This window comes from Schistocerca gregaria, chromosome X (genome assembly GCF_023897955.1).
Source record: "Schistocerca gregaria isolate iqSchGreg1 chromosome X, iqSchGreg1.2, whole genome shotgun sequence".
NCBI classification, from domain to species: Eukaryota; Metazoa; Arthropoda; class Insecta; order Orthoptera; family Acrididae; genus Schistocerca; species Schistocerca gregaria.
The window spans coordinates 580,077,914-580,100,459 of NC_064931.1; the positions used below are offsets into that span (position 1 = coordinate 580,077,914).

General features: G+C 44.0%; 1 protein-coding gene across 1 annotated transcript in view; it reads right to left on the bottom strand.

Annotated features, from left to right (window-relative positions):
* The window catches only part of LOC126299427 (ly6/PLAUR domain-containing protein 6B-like), a 1,925,736-nt gene that overhangs the window by 347,463 nt on the left and 1,555,727 nt on the right, over window positions 1–22,546 (bottom strand). Inside the window, exon 3 of the mRNA XM_049991326.1 lies at window positions 10,788–10,890. Within this exon, the coding sequence (XP_049847283.1) occupies window positions 10,788–10,890 (103 nt within the window). The remainder of the gene's footprint in view (window positions 1–10,787; window positions 10,891–22,546) is intronic.

Here is a 22,546-nt window from a genome sequence, read left to right on the forward strand (position 1 = left end):
GAAGTTCCATGCGGCTTTTCGCGGATGATGCTGTAGTATACAGAGAAGTTGCAGCATTAGTCAATTGCAGCGAAATGCAGGAAGATCCGCAGCGGATAGGCACTTGGTGCAGGGAGTGGCAACTGACCCCTAACATAGCAAATGTAATGTATTGCGAATACATAGAAAGAAGGACCCTTTATTGTATGATTAGATGATAGCGGAACAAACACTGGTAGCAGTTACTTCTGTAAAATATCTGGGAGTATGCGTGCGGAACGATTTAAAGTGGAATGATCATATAAAATTGTTGGTAAGTCGGGTTCAAATGGTTCAAATGGCTCTGAGCGCTATGGGACTTAACATCTATGGTCATCAGTCCCCTAGAACTTAGAACTACTTAAACCTAACTAACCTAAGGACAACACACAACACCCAGCCATCACGATACAGAGAAAATCCCTGACCCCGCCGGGAATCAAACCCAGGAACCCGGGCGCGGGAAGCGAGAACGCTACCTCACGACCATGAGATGCGGCCGGTAAGGCGGGTGCCAGGTTGAGTTTCATTGGGAGAGTCCTTAGAAAATGTAGTCCATCAACAAAGGAGGTGGCTTACAAAACACTCGTTCGACCTATACTTGAGTATTGCTCATCAGTGTGGGATCCGTACCAGGTCGGCTTGACGGAGGAGATAGAGAAGATCCAAAGAAGAGCGGCGCGTTTCGTCACAGGGTTATTTGGTAAGCGTGATAAGAGTTACGGAGATGTTTAGCAAACTCAAGTGGCAGAGTCTGCAAGAGGGGCGCTCTGCATCGCGGTGTAGCTTGCTGTCCAGGTTTCCAGAGGGTGCGTTTCTGGATGAGGTATCGTATATATTGCTTCCCCCTACTTATACCTCCCGAGGAGATCACGAATGTAAAATCAGAAAGATTCGAGCGCGCATGGAGGCTTTCCGGCAGTCGTTCTTCCGGCGAAGCATACGCGACTGGATCAGGAAAGGGAGGTAATGACAGTGGCACGTAAAGTTCCCTCTGCCACACACCCCTGGGTGGCTTGCGGAGTATAAATGTAGATGTAGATGTAGAATACAACTGCACGACATGTGGGGGTGATGCAAATTTTGTTTTGATGTTTATAGAAGAGCTGCTTGCACATATTCTAATGTTGAATAAGCTGTAATTTGTGCTTTTCCGTATGGAAGACATTGAATAGTGTCTTAAAAAGAATGTAAATATATCAACTTTTGCCCTTGTCACGAAGAAAGTTGTAGAGTTATTGTGAATAGGACGCCTCAGTTATATACTTCTAATGTATCCTTTTAAATACGAGATAGAATACTTCATTTCTTAAATATTCTGCTGATCAACGTTTGCGACAAACGTTGTAACTAGTAGCTTATGATGCGTAAACAGTGAAGTTGATAGGTGAAAAGTGTTGACGCTTTACAAAAATGGTATGTGAAATTCTCTGGGTGTATGACTTTATCTACAGCATACTTTCAAACAATAGCAAACTAACTATGTATTCAACATGTAATCAGCTAGTTTGTATGAACTAGACAGCTCCGATGAACAAAATGAATGTTTGAGTAATCTGGTAATGACGGTACTAATGAAGTGTGTACACGCATTGTTGCATTCGCATGATCAGTAAATTAGCAGAGCGGCCAAACAGCAAGTGTCGGTGCGTTTGTTGTGATTACTGTGTTCTACTCCTCACTGAAAAGTAAACAAGGTCACTGGACACCTGTTTGTAATATACACAAAAGGAGTGGCCAAGAATCTGGCTATTGAACTGTGCCCTGGTACGAGCGTCATTGCAGTCAGCCACGCCATGCTGTCTGAGCGTGAGGAGGAGGAAACAGCGAATCCACAACATTTAAATGGCTTTATATTTCTCATGTATGTCATAAACAAAAAATTAGTATTTTTGGCGTGCTAAAGACATATAATTTTTATTTCGTACAAACTGTCGGCATACAGACAAATGCCGACAATTTCAAAGATTATCGTACGCAGGTTGCCACGTAATTTAGTGTTATAACTGGAAGAATGTCTTTCACTTCTATATTATGGTCGAAATGTCATGAGCTATTTGCATCCTCTTTATGGAGACGCCGAAACTATACCTGAGGAAAGCAATGAGGATATCCATGACAGTTTTAGGGTTAATGGGATTTGTCTTTGAAACGGGAATTACCTGCCACTTCAATCAGTCGTTTCAATCAGTCACAACGCCAAACGGTGTCGAAAACTGCTCGAAAATTAATGTAAAATTGACAGTATCCTCAAAACTTTTAGGAAACTGGCCTTGCAATTCTTTCAAGGCCATACCGTAAAAACTCAATGAAAGGTTGCGCTGTTCTGGGTACGTCAGAGAATGACCGAGCAAAGACGAGAGTCGCCGGGCATTGGCTTGCCAGTTATCCACAGACCTACACGCATGAAGTTTGGCACGCCGTCGCCAGCCCTGAAATAGACAATGACATCGCGAAACGAAATTATAGGGGTTTATTCTTGTTTGCATGTCATGGTTTTTCTTTGAATATAGCTGGAATATATAATAAAGCCATAGTTAACGATATAGTATGGCATCATATCTGATGCTACGTAGTTTACTGAAAATAAGTTGTAAGTAATAATGTTGTCTGTGGCAGATTATTATAATACTGACAACGATATGAACATGTGTTGTGCTATTACAATGCGCTTTCTTTTTTCTGGAACGCCTGTATTATATGGTGACGATCTAGGTTGGGTGGTTGGTTTAAAAGAGGGGGGAGGGATCAAACTACGAGGTCATCTGTCCCTGACTATCTAGGGCCGCAACTAGTTGTGGAAATTAGGAATAATTTCTGTGTCATATATATTGATACAATTACTGTGACACGACAGCAAAACACATAACGCAAAATTACCAAACTGCTGATGGTGTATGATGTAATGGTTCAGACTACATATTATGTCGGTTTCACATTCTGTATGCGACTGTCAACTCATAGCGTAACCATTACGCTCTACAATGAAAGAAGGTCTCTGGTTATAAGCCAAAAAATCAGTGGAACACTGGATGATCACTGTGATGGGCTATGGTTCTCTGACTATGTAAGCTTGACAGTAAACTACAAAATATACGTTACTGAAACCGGTCATTTGCAGTTATCTAAGCTTTGATTTTAAGTTATATAAGAGTAGATTGTAAATAATCTGCTACCATCAAAAGATACTAGTTTTGCACTATGTGGAATACGAAGATCTTTCATTTTGTTAACACTGAATTTACAATTCCAAACTTAGATTAAATTTTGTCTTCGTTTTGGCACAGAAATGTTATTCTTTGGTAGTTTTGTAGTTTGATGCAGTGTGGGTTGGCACAAGAGGCCATAAAGGTTGACCTTCCTTTTGTAGTTTAGGAAGTCCACACAGTTAAGAAGGTGCTAAGTTTATGTTGATCAAATACTTAGCTTCATATTCAGATATTATGCTTCTGCAGGACTTTATTAAGTTTTTAATTTATTCTATACAAGTTTTGGTATGGTCTTTGGTCAGCATATAGTAGAAATTGAGTGTGAGGAGTTTTTCTACTTTCTCAACATTATCACTCTTGTCCATGAGAACCGAAGTGCTGCTTTCAGCTTATTTCGTGAGAATGTTGTTATTTTCGGTAATTTTCTCCTTTAAGTTCTTTAATGTCTTCTTGTCCATAGAGTGTGATGTAGGAATGTTTTACTCCACTCATTTTTGCATATCACGATTTACTATATGTTTGCAATTTCCTTGAATACACTGTATTCTATTTCAACTTTTAATACATCTAACCGTTTTTGGGAAGGTTTGCGGGGAGAGGCACATTTGAAACCTTTTACTAGTACTTCCATTTCTTTCATGGAAAGAACTGCTTCAGATAACTGTGCTATTCGTTCTGAGAAGTTTTGTTTCCGTTTTGTGGTTATGGCTGCATCACGATCGAATAGGTTTTTTAGTTTGTGTTTCTGACTTAAGGAGCACATATCCTGGATTATGTTACGCGCTTGTTCACGTACTGCGTTATCAAAAACGTAATGTGAGCATGAGTGAAGAATATATGTAATACGCATGTGCATCACTTTAAGTTGTTTACTCACGTTGTCCCTTATGCTGTACCGCTTTTTAATTTCTTCCTCTATCCATGTAGAAACCACGGCTTTAATTGCTTATTCACTGCAGCTGACGTACTTCTTGACTTCATACACGTGTATTTCGATGATTTATTTAGTTTTTGGTCTTGTTTATTAAGCTAAACGTGTTGTGCTGCCTTCACCTTTGGCTTGAGTAACCTGCCGATACAATGGATAAATATACTGTATCGGCACTATTAATCTTATTTAAGGATTCTTCCGTTACTTCTTGGTAGATAAATTCCATATTCAAGGCTGAATAGCAAGCATCATTATTTAGAAGGCTGCCTAGCCTCTACCTGTCACTGGCTATCTAGAGAGCTATAACAACGAGAAGAAAATAGCACACTAACGTTCACTGAGAAATTCACTACCATGCGGACGCTCGCATCCAAATATCTTTTACGATTGGTATTACTTCCACTGATTTGTAGTCAATGACGAAATAAAACACTAATAGGTCTCTTTAGCTATTTTAGATTCAGTAGTTACATTTAGCTACATTCGGCTCCAACGCTCACCGATACTCAATCCCCTGCAACTCGCTACAGCTCACCGGTGTCGCAACCCTGCTATAAACAGCAGTGTGTTTATTTTAGATGTGGGATGTTCGTAGGTGATGGAGTTGTCTGTAAGTAGGTGGAAAGACCTGTGGTGTAGTTGGTTATTGACCTGAGCGTAACTAAATCTGTTGCACATTAATAAAAGTAGAAATTACGTACACTGACATCGGAATAGTAAACTGCCGTAAAATGCCTAGCAGTAAACATTTTGAGCGAGCTGAAGTAGAATGCATATATCGGGTTCCGATTCGTTTGGTAGAATCTTAAGGAAAGCAGGACAAGCAGTAAGAACTAACAAGTCGGTAAGCTAAATCAGAAGAATATGCCAGGCTAAAATTAATTTGCATGAATTTTTAAGGGAGTTGTGATCCAGCCACTAAGAATTGACGATCTAGGAGGCGAGAGACCACAAATCCCGTCGGTACGTCATCTAGAGACTGTGGTTCTACAAAACTGGGTTGAAGTGCAGGAGGTAGTGAGACGACTGCTCTTGTTGGAGGAATCATTGACACTGTTTAGTCGGGCTTGTACTTATTTGTCTATTGGCTCTCGATCTACGATAGTTGGATAAGCGTGTAATTAGTGGGTTTGCTTCTAAATAAATGACCATCTCTACGCATATGCGTACTGCCAATGTGGATACATTCTGTTCTAGATGGATTACAGTCGCATGGCCGTTCCACTATCAAATAGCGCGTGGGGCTAAAAAATTAGCAATGCTATGATTAAGTCCCGAATCTCCTCCTACTCTTGCAGTTGCTCCGAGTTACGCGTGGTGGTGTGAGGTTGTTACACCAATGTAAAAGATTCAATGGATAGTGTACTGGAAATTCTGCGATACTATTAGATTCGTGCTGCATTTGGTACTATGTCCTGGATGTGTTGGACACTCTTATTTCGCACGTAAAAAGTGATATGGGTTGTATCGCACTTAGAAATTCGGAGCAGAAGGAGAAGTAAATCCCTCGATCAGGTCTCATATGCTCCAGTGTTTTCAATATAGGATGACACTGTATTCAGTGTGGTTATATATCAGTGTTATACTGAGCCTAACTAGCGTGGATGCCGTTTGCCTTCTAATGATACTGTTGCTAGCATGCTACGGTCGCAGGTTCGAAACCTACCTCGGGCATAGATGTGTGTGATATCCTTAGGTTAGTTAGGTTTAAGTGGTTCTAAGTTCTAGGGGACTGATGACCTTAGTCCCATAGTGCTCAGAGCCATTTCAACCATTTTTTTCTCGCATGCAACTGCGTAATGATGATGGGCGTGCAGAAAGCTTGAGCAAACAAATTTTGTGTTTTTGTTGTTATGAATGAAAAAGAGAATTTATAGGAAACAATTTACAGGCACGTGACATTTTAATCTGTAAAAACCCAAAAGCACAATCAGGATTATTAACCCTGTTGGAGGTACAGGTCAACATCATACTGCCTTCCGTTCGTATGTCGGACCATAGATATTTAAATTTAATCTGAACGTTACCGAACTATCGTAACTCTATGTGCTGACAGCTGCTCCTGTTGTCAGTTATAGAACTTGAATAAAAGTTTATTTCCCTATCTACATTTCACTCACCCGCTGATCGTCGGACTTCACTCCACTCTAGCGTCATTTTTCAGCGTCGTTCACAAGCGTGGCATAATATCAACAGATCTCTGTAATCACTATCAGTTTCATTTCATACGCGCGAATATTCCTTATACTGCATTAGTATAGATCTCCACCTAGTAGACTCCAAGAAAAAATAAAGTAAAAGACACGTAACGAAGGAATTATCTGAATGGCACGGAAATCGATAGATGCGAATTACTTGTACAGACAAACAAACGATTTCAGTTTTAGAGGAAAAGCTTCACAAATTGAGTAAGTCAGTAACGTGTTTGTGCACCTCTGGCGCTTATACAAGCAATTATTCGGCTTGTCACTGATTTATGAAGATGTTGGATGTCCTTCTGAGAGCTATCGTGCCAAATTCTGACTAATTAGCGCGTTGGATCTTCAAAATTTCAAGCTGATTGGACGGCCCTCCTCATAATGCTACAAACGTTGTCATTTTGTGAGAGATGTGGCAACCTAGCAGGCCAAGGTAGGGTTTGGCAAGCACTAAAACAAGCAGTAGAACGAGCTTTTTGCGGGCGGGCTTTATATTGCTGAAATGTAAGTCCAGGAAGGCTACCCACAAACCGGGGAGTAGAACATAGTCGACGAATACTGTGCTGTAAAGGTACCGCGGGTGGCAACCAAAGGGATATTGCTAGTAAAAGTAATAGCACCCCAGACCATCGCTCCTGGTTGTCGGGCCTAGTGGCGGGCGACAGTCAGGTTGGTATACACCGCTGTTCACGTCTTCGCTGGTCATCGGAGCTCAGTTCGAAGCGGGATTCATCACTGATGTCATTCTAGTCCAGTCAATGAAATTCCAGGCCAAAGACGTGTGTGGAGAAGCTCCGGAAAGCGGTGGAATCCCAACCTGATTGTTACCCGCCGTACGCCTCCACAGCCAGGACTCATGGTGTGGGGTGTCTTTTTCTTCATTGCAAGATCCGTTTGGTTGTCATCCATGGCTCACATACAGCACAGCGGTACGTCGACGTTATTCTACGCCCCGTTTTGTTGCTATACATTGCAAGTTATCTTAGCCTTAAAATTCAGCCCGTCCGCTAACGATGAGAGTATCTTTTGGAACTTCCTGCAAGATTAAAACTGTGTGCCTGACCGAGAGTTGAACTCGACCTTTGCAAAAAATGGTTCAAATGGCTCTGAGCACTATGGGACTCAACTGCTGTGGTCATCAGTCCCCTAGAACTTAGAACTACTTAAACCTAACTAACCTAAGGACATCACACACACCCATGCCCGAGGCAGGATTCGAACCTGCGACCGTAGCAGCAGCGCGGCTCCGGACTGGAGCGCCTAGAACCGCACGGCCACCGCGGCCGGCTCGACCTTTGCCTTTCGCGGGCAAGTGCTCTACCAACTGAGCTACCCAAGCACGACTCACGACCCGTACTCACAGCTTCAGTTCTGCCAGTACCTCGCCTCCTACGTTCCGAACTTCACAGAAGCTCTTCTGCGAGAGATCTTAGCCGAAGAGCTTCTGTGAAGTTTGGAAGATAGGAGACGAGGTATTGGCAGAATTGAAGCTGTGAGGGTCGTGAGTCGTGCTTGGGTAGCACAGTTGGTAGAGCACTTGCCCGCGAAAGGCAAAGGCCCCGATTCCGAGTCTCGGTCCGGCACACCGTTCTTATCTGCCAGGAAGTTTCATATCAGCGCACACTCCGTTGAAGAGTGAATATCTCATTTTAGAGTTTCTTCTGCTTGTCTTTGTACTTGCCAAATCCAACCTCGGCCAGGAAGGTCGCCAGATCTCATCACAATTGAGAGCGTTTGGCACATCATTGGCAGGGCCCTACTATCTGCTTAGGTTTTTTACAAGCTTCAAGTTTGACAGTATTTTTCAAGACAACTCTCAGTAAGACATCCGACAATTCTACCATTCAATGCTAACTCGAATAACTGCTTGTACGAGGGTTGGAACTTTAATAGTGGCAACTATTTATTTACAGCTCGTACAAAATAGATACTTGTTTCAAAGTTTTACTGACCTTCAAAGTAGTCACCAGCATTGTGTATAACCCGTTGCCAGCGACGTGGAAGTCGTAGAATACTCTTAGCAGTGCTAGTTGTGTTGCCAGTTCGAGCGGCTCGGTCTATTGCCCGACGAATTTATAGCAGTTCTGATACGAATGCCGTGAAGTGTTTCCTTCATTTTAGAAATTGAGTTAAACTTACGAGGGCTTAAGTCAGGGGAGTGCGGTAGGTGCTATAGCACTTAGTAGCCCCATCAGTCAAACAAATCAGTAACAGCTTGCGCTATACGCGCTTGAACATTGTCCTGCAAAATGATAATCAGGTCCTGCAGAAAGTGTCATCGCTTCTGTCTCTAAGCTGTTCATTTCTGGAACACAACCTACGACCAGCTACGTAGGTTGTGTTCCAGAAATGAACAGCATAGAGGCAGAAGTGATGACATTTTCTGCAGGACCTGACCATCATTTTGCAGTATAATGCTCAAGCACGTACAGTGCAAACTGTTACTGATTTGTTTGACTGATGGGGCTGCTAAGTGCTATAGTACCAACTGCGCTCCCCTGACTTAAGCCCCCACAAATTCAACTCGATTTCTAAACTGAAGGAAACGCTTCAAGGCATTCGCTTCAGAACTGCCACAAATTCGTCGGGCAATACACCGCGCCGCTCGAACTGTCAACACAACTCTCACTGCTAAGAGTATCCTAAGACTTCTACATCGCTGGCAAAGGGTTATACACAATGCTGGTGACTACTTTGAAGGTCATCTAAACTTTGAAACACGCATCTATTTTGTACGAGCTGTAAATAAATAGTTGCCACTATTAAAATTCCAACCCTCATATAAGGGACAGAGGTGACTTGCTCAATCTGTGAAGCTTTTCTTCTTGAACAAACCATTCAAGTTTTCTGAAATTGTAATCTTTTATTTATCTGCACATATACATCACATATACCTATTTCCTTCCCATGCGGATAATTCCTTCGTGGTGCGTGTGTTTTTTGTCTTAGAGTGTATTTTATAAAAAAATACTAGCCTGACTAATGGAAACAAGATGGTACAGTATTCATAGTTATTTGTATCAACATTGAGTATTACGTGTAGTTTAGCTACAGGAACTTATAAATCGTAAGATATTTCTACAAACAACCATGTTCAGATAAAAAAGAACGCCTTTAACGACTATAGGTAAAAGGTTCATATTCACAGGAAATGTTCTGCACAAATGATTACCATTTCAGTCACCTCGGTTGAGCATGTGTTCTGTTGCCTAGTAGGCACAGGTTTCTCAATGGGTCCTGATAACTTGTTCCATACGTGACGGCATCGACGTGTATAATGCGCGAACGGCGTCCTGTGCTATAGCCATCCTTGCTCCATTCATCTGATTCCAAATGTCACTTGTGGTGGTTGGCAATGGGTCACAGAGCTGCACCCGTCGTTTCACCATATTGCACACATTTCCGATTTGCAACGAGTTGGTGATCTGGCGTGCCAGGGCAAAAGGCTGATATCCTGTGACATCAAGAAGCGACATGTTCGTACAGCAACAAGTTGTCGTGTGTTGTCTTGCTGAAAAATGGCGTCTGGGATGTTGTGCAGAAAGGGTATGGCTACGGGTTGTAGGATGTTATTCACGTACGTCACAGTGGTCACTGTGTCCTGCACACGCACCAACTGTGATTTGTGGTTGTACCCAATAGCACCCCACACCATAAGGTCTTGAGTTGGCGCTATATGTCTTGTGCTCTCCCTTTTTGCGGCAAACCAAAGTATGGCCATCATTTTCAAGCAAAGAGAACCTGGATTCTGTCCGAAAACACTATCTGATGTCATTCCTGTCACAGTGATATATTTCCATACATCACAGCCGTATAGCATGTTTCTGCACATTCTTCAAAGGTAGGCGGTGAAGTGGACGATGTACACATAACCCATGTCGTAATAAACGGTGACCGACTATCGCCCATGATACTGCACGATGTTTTAGACTTTTCCACTGTTGCGCCATAGCCAAGGGGGACGCAGGTCTGTCCTGCATTGCCATTTGGATGAGGTGTCGATCTTCTCGGGGGGAGAGGGGGGAGGGGGGGCAGGAGGGATGTCTCTGGGTTGTGCGACTTGGCCCATCTGCTCGTGTTCTACGGCCTTCTGCACACATCCGTCGCACTGCCGAAACACTTCGTGCACCCTCTTTCAAACGCACTGATTTGACGGTACGGTTCCCGCATACGGCTGCGAGGCATCCTGCACGTATGCTTAAGTCACACTAATCCATTACCTTCTGTTTATAGCGACAACGAGAGCTGCAGGCACATTTTACCGGTAGGTGGGTTTCCGCCACGATATCGATGTTGACGCTGAACCCGCGGGCCGGCATGGTTCAAATTCTGATCATTTCTGCAGAACAAATGTTATGGTACACATCCTGGGAATATGAACGTCTAAATGGACCTTGTTCCACAAAATTAGTTCGAAACAGAGGTACTCACGAGCAGGAGAGGGCTGGTGCGGGGCGGGCGTCACAGCGGCGGCGAGTCGCTGCTGCGCCAGGGCGACCATCAGCCAGCAGCCCACCACCAGCCCGCGGCACATCTGCAACACACCAGCGACACTCACATTCTATGCACACTCCTATTTCAAAGTTCTGCTAACGGAGCACATATCACTCGAGGCATGCCGTCTCACCATCTGCAACACATCATCTAAGGCCCAACATCACTGCAGTCTTCCTGCTGCGATTCTATGAACCTGATGCTCTTTCACTGTTGCCGTTTGACGTCTATCTATTAGCTACTCACCACAAGTATTTAGCATACTGACAACACATGTTACTGTTCCATACCCATTGGGCCTTTCATCATGCTGGCCGGAGTGGCCGAGCGGTTCTAGACGCTACAGTCTGGAACTGCACGACCGCTTCGGTCACAAGTTTCTAATCCTGCCTCGGACATGGGTGTGTGATGTCCTTAGGTTAGTTAGGTTTAAGTAGTTCTAAGTTCTAGGGGACTGATGACCTCAGAAGTTAAATCCCATAGTGCTCAGAGCCATTCTGAACCTTTCTTCATCTTACTTCATGAAGACGACTAGTGTCAGCAATAGTGAGATATAAATAACACAAACTCTATGAAATAGTTAAGCATTCAGAAGCGTCTGTGGAGAGAATGTGAAATATCTCATTTCCTAAAGAAAAGAGGTTTTACTTCAACAATTACATTTCTGAATACCATTGACTACACAGCTGAGTAGATGGACGCTGAATTTTAGTATGAGTAAGATCTGCAGTGTCTGGTTTACAACAGCTGATTTTATGCAGTTGGGTGCGTTACAGTTGTTGAGTCTTTCTTGTCATGTTGTTACATTTACCAAGGAAGAACAAACCAAAGCGTCTAAACAGGATTTTGTATCATCGATTAAATTTATATAATAACTGCCCACAGAAATGAAAGAGATAGCCAAATTACATCTACTTAAGATAGAGTCTAAGGGCACTTCTTTAGTACTGGTTAATACACAGATGAAGCTCATTTGAAAAATTTAGAGTAAAGGATTATAATAAAGTTATTACTAGCGAATAATACTATCTAACCGCTGTTCTGAGTCCAACATATCACTCATCATGAGGAGATGGTAACTCAGTTTCTCAGAAGGGAAGACTGGGAGAAGTAAAATATAAGTTGTTGCATTGTTGTGGTCCTAACGTCAGCTGCAGAGTTTGTACTTGTGAGCAGTGGAAAGTGTGAAATGACTAAATGAACAGCACACATTTATATTTATGTTACCAAGTTAACTAGACAATGTATTATCGCTCTTATGTTAAATGAACAATTCATAATTCTGTAAATTACACTCCTGGAAATGGAAAAAAGAACACATTGACACCGGTGTGTCAGACCCACCATACTTGCTCCGGACACTGCGAGAGGGCTGTACAAGCAATGATCACACGCACGGCACAGCGGACACACCAGGAACCGCGGTGTTGGCCGTCGAATGACGCTAGCTGCGCAGCATTTGTGCACCGCCGCCGTCAGTGTCAGCCAGTTTGCCGTGGCATACGGAGCTCCATCGCAGTCTTTAACACTGGTAGCATGCCGCGACAGCGTGGACGTGAACAGTATGTGCAGTTGACGGACTTTGAGCGAGGGCGTATAGTGGGCATGTGGGAGGCCGGGTGGACGTACCGCCGAATTGCTCAACACGTGGGGCGTGAGGTCTCCACAGTACATCGATGTTGTCGCCAGTGGTCGGCGGAAGGTGCACGTGCCCGTCGACCTGGGACCGGACCGCAGCGACGCACGGATGCACGCCAAGACCATAGGATCCTACGCAGTGCCGTAGGGGACCGCACCGCCACTTCCCAGCAAATTAGGGACACTGTTGCTCCTGGGGTATCGGCGAGAACCATTCGCAACCATCTCCATGAAGCTGGGCTACGGTCCCGCACACCTTTAGGCCGTCTTCCGCTTACGCCCCAACATCGTGCAACCCGCCTCCAGTGGTGTCGCGACAGGCGTGAATGGAGGGACGAATGGAGACGTGTCGTCTTCAGCGATGAGAGTCGCTTCTGCCTTGGTGCCAATGATGGTCGTATGCGTGTTTGGCGCCGTGCAGGTGAGCGCCACAATCAGGACTGCAGACGACCGAGGCACACCGGGCCAACACCCGGCATCATGGTGTGGGGAGCTATCTCCTACACTGGCCGTACACCTCTGGTGATCGTCGAGGGGACACTGAATAGTGCATGGTACATCCAAACCGTCATCGAACCCATCGTTCTACCATTCCTAGACCGGCAAGGGAACTTGCTGTTCCAACAGGACAATGCACGTCCGCATGTATCACGTGCCACTGAACGTGCTCTAGAAGGTGTAAGTCAACTACCCTGGTCAGCAAGATCTCCGGATCTGTCCCCCATTGAGCATGTTTGGGACTGGATGAAGCGTCGTCTCACGAGGTCTGCACGTCCAGCACGAACGCTGGTCCAACTGAGGCGCCAGGTGGAAATGGCATGGCAAGCCGTTCCACAGGACTACATCCAGCATCTCTACGATCGTCTCCATGGGAGAATAGCAGCCTGGATTGCTGCGAAAGGTGGATATACACTGTACTAGTGCCGACATTGTGCATGCTCTGTTGCCTGTGTCTATGTGCCTGTGGTTCTGTCAGTGTGATCATGTGATGTATCTGACCCCAGGAATGTGTCAATAAAGCTTCCCCTTTCTGGGACAATGAATTCACGGTGTTCTTATTTCAATTTCCAGGAGTGTATTTTCCATTTATATATTAGATCACTGTATACGAGGTAGAATCTGATTGTTAATCATTTCATTGGCTAACACAGCCCTATCTCCACATGCTAACAAGTTTTGTAGTAGAGCATGTCTGGGAGTTAACTAAAGCTGAGCACTTACAAAAAGAGTGACGTGGGCAACGCGTTCCTCAGAACGTGCAATCCGCTAAAGATGGACTGGGAAGAGACTTATCATGTTCTCCAGGGGCGGAAATTTACTGCCTTGCCTTGAGAGGGAGCAGAACGAGGAGGTGGCGGTTTACTACAGTGGAGGCCGCAGAGCACCATAATGCGACAGTGCAGGTGGCAGGTTGCACTCTGGTAAGCCAAATAAAATTTTCAAAAAATGGTTCAAATGGCTATGAGCACTATGTGACTTAACTTCTGAGGTCATCAGTCCCCTAGAACTAACCTAAAGACATCACACACATCCGTACCCGAGGCAGGATTCGAACCTCCAACCGTAGCGGTCGCGCGGTTCCAGACTGAAGCGCCTAGAATCACTTTTTATTTCGTTATTGATCGTTGTGTTTGGTCGTTGCGGACGTCGCAAGACATCCTGTTCAAGTTCGGTGGTTGATCCTTCCACTCAGTTTTTTATTACAGGGGCCAACCGGCTCTCTGACCGAACACGATGAGCTACCATGCCGGCTTTTATACACGGCTCATTAGCCTACAAAAATTGTTTACCGAAGGTGAAGTTGGACAACACCTAAGTAGCACAGCTGAACCGCTTGGGCACACCGGCCGGATAAAATTTTCAGAATAGCGTACCTGGCTAAAGAGCGTCTGAGCGGAACAAGGCCAAAAGATATTATTTTATTGCGCCGTTGTGGGGTTAGAAACAATGGTTGCAAGCTGATCTCCGAGCAGCCTTCTCACGGGAAATGCCGGGGCACATTTTCCACAGAAAAGCAGAGATGTGTATTTAATTGGCGGAGTGCTATGGAGATAGGAGGGGAAATGGACACTTCCAGAAAATATTCTGAAAAGAGTATGAGCTTCAGGGTACTGGCTGATAGATTCATGACTTATGTAGTGGAAGGTAATGTTTGTGTGACGGCCACTGGGATTCGTTGCCTGAGCGCTAATGTAGATACCACGTGTGCAGGAGGGAGTAGGCACATCGTATAGAGACACTTACTTATGGGGATCGATTGAAGACACTTTCCTTCAGAGATTGACAAAGATACTTAACTGAGTCACAGCGGAGAATCTGGCGGTTAGACATTGCGAAGTGCTGATTTTTCCACAAGGAGCGTGTGAAGTCTTAACTCAGTGAACAGGGTTGTTATTCTATTTTTCAGAATGACGATTCTTTACCTCTCTGTGAAGTCTGACACACACTGAAGCGCTTCTTTACAGAAGTATACTTGAGTCGAATTTCTGTTCCTTGCTAGTGAGGAAACAAAAATCTTGACTCGTGGTATGTGTTGTACTGAGGTAATTTCAGCTCTAGGAGTTTGCTGACGGCATATTGCGTCCGCTGTGTATGCAGAGAATTACATGTACGCCACGTACACCCTAGCGATCAGATTATTGGTGTTGTGTAACTGCTGTCCATACTTCAGTAAATGATATACGTACTTCGGTTTGGTGAATAAGGAAACATTCACTGTATATGTGTTGAACTCCATAGCTTGTCCACTGAGCTTTTTCTGAAAGTGCCAGTCAGGCAGTAGGTCTTCTGCTTCTCACCGCTAATCACTATTATCCACCTTTGAGTAAGTCTAATACAGGGGGGCGTGGTATAAAGAAAGACCAATGTATGTTTTGCTAATATCGAAATTACATTTGGGGTAGAATCCGAGATTGTGTGCATCACATTTGTACAATTTTTGCACTCTGTATGTTTTTCAAGAACAACTCATTTACGGTATCCAAGTTGTGATTCATTCTAGTAGTATCCCGATATAAATCATTGGTTTGATTCGCTAGGCTGAAGTGAAGTAAAACCTCAACACGATACTTCGTTTTACGGAAAACCTGAGATCTAAGTTGTCAATGTCATGGTCGTTTTAATCATCTGTAGGTTTGAGAATTCCCTTGTGGAGATATCATCAGACAATTCCACACACAAACACGGCGGAGGCTTAGAAGATAAGGGAACTGTACATTAGACATACCTGAGTAGCGTAGTGCATTTTATCCCAGGATCCTAAGATTTGGGTGGATGTAGGCTCATGTCCTGTTCAGCCATCCTCATTTGTTTCTTCGTGGTTTTGGCAATCACTTCAGGTAAATGCTGGGATGGATCGTTCAACAAAGCCCCCACTAGACTGCCCTGTTTTCTGCTCATTACACACATATGTACGACAGTGTGTTGTAAAGTAATGACTCCGAATTTTTTATGTGAAAACTTTTAAAGATTTTAAATGAAGCTAACGTTATTAACATTCTACACATTTATTCTTCATTTATACATATTTATTTCGCAACATAGTCACCCTGGCTACGAACATTTCTGCCAACGAACGACCAGTTTGTTAATACCGCCACTGTAGAATGTTTGACTTTGTTGACAGAACCACAGCCTCACATCTGCTTGCACTGCTTTGTCACTATCAAAGTGGAATCGTAGAAGGTGTTCTTTAAGTTTTGGAAACAGGTGAAAATCGCATGGGGCCAAGTAGGGATTGTATGGAGGATGATCCATGACAGTGAACCCAAGACGTCGGATTTTTGTAGATGTCGCAGAGTTCGTGTGTGTTCTGGCATTGTCATGATGAAGGAGAAGGTACTCCAGGTGTGGACGAGCTATTGGAATTCGAAACTCGTTCACAGCTCGCTGTCCCTCATGCATAGGTTACACTCCGCCATGCCATGCAGTACAATTCAGTGGCCTATAGCGGCAAAGGGATACAGATATGTAGACATGAATAACAAAGGTGTAAACTATTAATAACATTTGTTTCATTTAAAGGGATATAAGAGTTTTCACATAAAAATTCGTAGGCATTACTTTTCAGCACACATTCTTATTTTCGTACGTCTGTATTTGCGACGTGTTTTTTATGAACTGAGTTGACTGATGGATGGGTGGATTTAGAACTGTTTGGCGTTAAACAGCATGGCCATAAGCGCCATTTATCAAGATCTTGGTACTGCTGTGTGAGTGGAACTCCTGTTAAACTGTAAAGCAAAAGCCATATAACTACATCCACAGTCATAATAATTTTACGTGCAGGTACATCCCCCAGTATATGTATCTCTACCATTATAATACGTTTATGGTATTAACAAAACTGTGGATAACATAAGATGGCTACTTGATCATGGAAAGAATAGGATGAACCAGCCACCGAAAAACACGTCAAAATCTTCTTCCAGTTAAATTGTGTACGAGTTCTGACGCCACACGTAATGTCAACAATTTTGTTGCTATTCTCTTGTCACTGCCTAAAATTGACGTTAAGTATCTCAGTAGAATCCTCCTATCAGCATGCAAAACACGCAACTTTAAAAATGATGCATCGTGAGTGTCACGCAACGAACACTGCACTCCGATGGATCTTCATGCCGCAAAAGTTACGCGGGTGTTACTGGGCAGTAGTTCATACAAAGGCGAGTGAGGAGCAGTTCGAAAGGAAGTGCACCATGGTGAAATGGTCGGTTTGAATGAACGCAGTTGTGTTTTGGGCATTACCAGCCTCTGCCTCCCTTACTCTATCAGTTATATTTTTGCTACCCACAACACGTTAGTCTGTGGTGGGACGTTGTGGTGTTTTTCTGATAGACTGCTTTAACTGCTCTGTGACCTTCCTCATTCCCCTCGATTCCAAAGAGTCCAGGCACCTAGCAGAAGGCCAGCTCTATCGTCTGCCTTTACAAGAGGTGTGTAGTGGACTCGAATATCTAATTACCATGTATGCTGCGTATATTTGGTGAATAGGCTGTAGAGCACTTCGAGAGTCCACGAAGACAAGAAACCTCCCTCTGCCAAGAAATCTCGCCTGTCCCAGTGCATTCTTGACAGCACACAGCTTTGCATAGTAAATTGAGGAGAGGCTTCGTAGGCACGTTCTAAAGCTGCAGTGAGGAATGATAATAGAATACCCGACAATGCCCCAGCCATCAGTAAAAGCGGCCACATTCTCGCGACGCTTGGATAAAATGCTGTTAAAACTATTTTACAACTATAGGTGAAGTTTCGATCTTGTTGTACTCGGCCAAGTCCAAATTAAGTGCGGGCCTGGGTAACTTGGAAATTTGAGTCACCCAGGGACAGTGCCTGGATGGCCGAAGTCGTAAAGAAAATCGTTCATGAGAAGCGGTAAATCCGGTTTCGAGTCTCCATCCAGCACAAATTTTCATCTTTCACCATTGCATTACCACAATGCCCGGTGCGACTGGCCGTCGTGATTTGCCAGTCATCTTTTCCCTTTTCTTCCCCTTCCTACTTTTCGTATTTACATGTTTGTACCCGCCGAAATTTTCAGTGATGTTTGTTCTGACGGACAGAACAGACACCACTCAGATATATACAAGCCTGATGGCGGCTGCAGGTGGCATTTGATTGGTAATACTGGCAGGGAGAGTTTCTGAGTCACTCTCACGAACACGGGGATGTGTGCAAGCAATAAAATGGCGTAAATGTTTCTCGTATTCACACATCTCTACGATAGATCTTGATAGACAGCATTTGCAAGAGATCAAATACACACAAGTTTTGGTTTTCGTATTTTACACGAACTTTCGCGAGCTGTTTCTATGAAGATAAGCTAGCCTTAATTATGATGGTAATCTAATATAGGAGCATCTTACACGTTTATTCTGAGACCATTGTGGTGGCTCACCAGCACTGTTACTAAAATTACGACTTTCGTTTCAGGAAATGTAGGTGATTATTTCTAATTCGACGCTGCAGTAAAAGCGAGAATACTGTAAATGTTTAGATGGAGTGGGCGTCAGGTTCTCTAGTGAAAGTGGAATGGAGAGGCATAAGATGCAGGCCAGAGTGGCTGGTAAATTTTACTGACTTTCTTGTTAGACAGGCAAAGAAAATGGGTGCAGACAGAGGGCGCGCGTCAGATGTCGGGTGATGAACCGCCGAACGGGGCGAGCAGGCGTAGAGTTTCTCGCCCTCGGGGCTCTACAACGAGCGGCCTCGCTTAACCGCAAATTTCATGCTGCTCCAACCCCCCTCCCCCATCCATTCCACCCTGCCCCCAATGCTGTGTGAGGTGACGGTGCATCGGCTCTCGTGACTCTGAGCAGAGCGAACCGATCTACACCCCAGCGGTACTAGGTGGCCTTGCCCAGGGTCAATCCCTGAACTGGAGGCTGATGTTGGCGCACCCCGGTGACTCGGGCACGGGAAAGCCTTAGTTTCGATCCTCGATCTATCTAAGCTGCCAACTTGACCACCGGATGGCAGTCCCGTCGAGAAGACGGATGAGCCTTGGAGGCCCCGCGTCGTAAGCTTACACAAGAAGGACGCCGATTCGAAGCTCAGCTATGCCCATCATAAGCGTGATCGTTTGGCTAGCTTCTATACATGAGATGACACGTCATATTGCTGCAGATGTCAATAACGAGGCTCGCTAAGCACTGCCATAACGTCTCGAACGCTAGTCATAGCCTCAGCATCCCAGCAAGACCCTCAGTCAGCAAATGACAGCAAGCACCTGGATTACGGCACCAGGAGAAAAATGTTTTCCAAAGAGAATTATGCTTGAATGGCTTACCAGCGCCACCCAGTCCCTGCACTGGCGTCTCTAAGTAAGTTTTTTTCTCTCGATTGTCGCTAGAAAGTTTTTCTGTTCCGTTCCCAAGGTAAGGATTTTTTCTGGGCGTGGCCCTGTATCCTATTGGTAAGCTCAAGTTCCTTTTCCAACCAATCAAACTGTAATTCAATATCCTTGTTAAATATTTCTTAAGGCCCACAATGAAATGTATCTAGGGACTCCCGTCGGATAGACTGGTCGCCTGGTGCGTCATTTTAGTTGAAGCTAGTTCGTCGACTTGCTTGTCAGTGCGGATGAAATGATGATGAAGACAACACAGTACCTAGTACCCCCGCACAGAAAATCTCCAAGCCAGCCGGGAATCGAACCTAGGCCCTTCGCCAAACTACATGTCGTCAGTTAAAAAGTGCCATCCCGCGTCTTGTGTACGTACCCATTCGTCATCTCCACCCATGCATCTGATAACGTCTGCTTCTCTCAAGTATGACAATACGTGCTTCTGTCCGTGACCTCTTCCACGCTTCTCACAGCAGAAAGACCACATGCAGGGCGTCGAGAAATTTATACCCCTAACATACAATAAAAGAGGCATGTTTACCCTAGAGATCGCTCGGCCCTGGGCCCGACCATAGTCCAGTCAACAACAAAAAATTAAGCACGCGATATCGAGCACTGTAGATTTCATACTAAGAGCTTACAAATGTTGGTTGATATTATAAACAGATGAGGATAAGCTAAAGTGAAGTTATGGTCAGCCTCTACGTGGCTCTCCTTTTTTACGAAGGTACCTTTTGAAGATATATAAAAAATTTTGGCCGCTCTTTCCCGCCTCAAACTTAGAAATAATTTCAGCACAGTTTCACGACCATTTTTTAAGGTGGAAATTACTGTGAAATGGATAATGGAACAGCCGTCTGTTCGCCACTGTCACCAGCCATTGCTAATTTTTTCATGGTGGATTTCGAATAACGAGCATTTGAAAAGTGCACCCTTTCGTCCATCCTGCTTCTTCAGGTATGTTGACGATAGATGTTTGATCTGGACACATAGCAGAGACGCGCTGCAATAGTTCATTGACAATTTGAATGCTATACGTCCTACCATAAGATTTACAGTGGGGATGGAGAAGGATGGGAAGTTACCTTTCCTAGATGTGTTGGCCGAACAGAAATCAGATGGACAACTCGGCCACTCTGTGTACAGAAAACTGACGCATACAGACCTGTATCTCAATGGACGTAGCTTTCACCATCCATCTCATGCTGAACACCTCAGTACACAGAGCCAAGATTATGTCGGACAAGGACCGCCTCGACTCCGAGATTAAACGTCTGACGAAGGTATTCAGAAGGAAAGGGTATCCTGTTCATCTTATTAGGTCAGCATCGTCGAGAAAAATGTGCTACAACAACTAGTAAGATAGGTAAGTCCTAAACAGACAAGAAATCGGGAAAGTCTTTCGGCAACGCACGAACATTAAAAAAAAAAATGCTGCTACCCGTTTAAAGTAATTTCAACGAGAGAGTGCCGGGAATTTATAATATTCCTTGCGAGGCAAACTTTATGCTGACCAGTGACTGTGCTGAGCGTCAGCTTCACCTCAAATACAGGTATTTGGAAAAATCAGCGGTGCCCTTTTTTCGTTTATTCATATTTCATCCCCCTCGCTTCACATGAGCTTGGTGTGGGCTGTCAGAGATACAGTATTCCGCTGTTCAGCTACCTGCATTTTTAAAAATATAGCAAAGATGAGAACAAATGTTATTAAAGGAGAAACGTTACACGTGGTTTTAAAAACAATGTATGGGATGAATTTTATTTGCAACTAAAAAAGGCTGGAGGCATGTTTTCATTTTTAGGTTGAAAATCAAAGACCAGACAGGTAAAGGAACAAAAAACAAAAATATATACATTTTAAAAGCACACCGCAGAATGATGAAATTCATCTAAGAAAAAGTACTGCCCTATCTGAGGAACCGTCACTGCCAGAGAAGAATTTCGGAGATTTTGCAGGTTCTTGCTTTTTGGATTATTTGTATCTTATTCGATGATATGATCAAATTATCGTCCTTTACTATGATTTACATTAAATCTAATGAGAATCTGACGTCGACAAATAGTTATCCTAGTATATAATAAAATACTACATCTATACTTATTGTCGTGCAATTTATATAGCTTTAAAATGGGATTTTTAAACTTCAGAATCAATATTACAGCTGATAACTCAAATTTAACTGTCTTAATGGAAATAATGAAGCTGTTTTAAATAGTGCTGTTCAAACGCTATCCGTTCAGACGCGTTATTTAAGGTCGCTTAAGGCATTTAAAAAACAATGTTTTGAGGTAATAGGCACATTCATGTCTTCCATTGTCAATATCTACAGCACTATTATACACTGAGGTGACAAAAGTCGTGGGATACTTCCTAAAATGGTGACGGACATCCTTTTGCCCTACGAAGTGCACCAACTCGACGTGGCATGGACTGAACACGTCGTTGGAAGTTCCCAGCAGAAATGCTGAGCCATGATGCTTCAATAGTCGTCCATAATAGCAAAAGTGTTACCGGTGCGTGATTTTCTGCACTAATTGACCTCTCTCTTACATCCCATAAATGTTCAATCGGATTCAGTCGGGGAATCTTGGTGTTCAAATCATTCGCTCGAATTGTCCATATGTTCTTCAAACAAATCGCGAATAATTGTGGCCCAGTGCCATGGAGTATTGCTATCTACAAAAATACCATCGTTGTTTGGGAACATGAAATCCATTAACGGCTTTAAATGGTCTCCAAGTAGCCATATACAGTCAGTGATCGTTTCAGTTGGTCGAGAAAAAACCCAGTCCATTCTATGTAAACACAGCCCACGCCGTTATGGAGCCTGGTTGACAACTTGGGTCCATGGCTTAGTGGCGTCTGCGACACACTGGGACCCTACCATCATCTCTTACCAACTTAAATAGGGACTCACTCTACGAGACCATAGTTTTCCAGTCGTCTAGTGTCGAACTGATATGGTCAATTGACCAGGCGATGCCGTGTTATTAGCAGTGGCACTCGCCACGGTCGTCTGCTGCCATAGCCTATTAAAGCCAAATTTCGCCGCACTGTCCTAACGGGTACTTTCTTCGTACGTCCCACATTGATTTCTGTGGTTATTTCACGCAGTTTTGCTTGTCTGTTACCACTTACAACTCTACGCAAACGCCGCTGCTCTCAGCCGTTAAGTGAAGGCTGTTGGCCACAACGTTGACCGTGGTGAGAGGT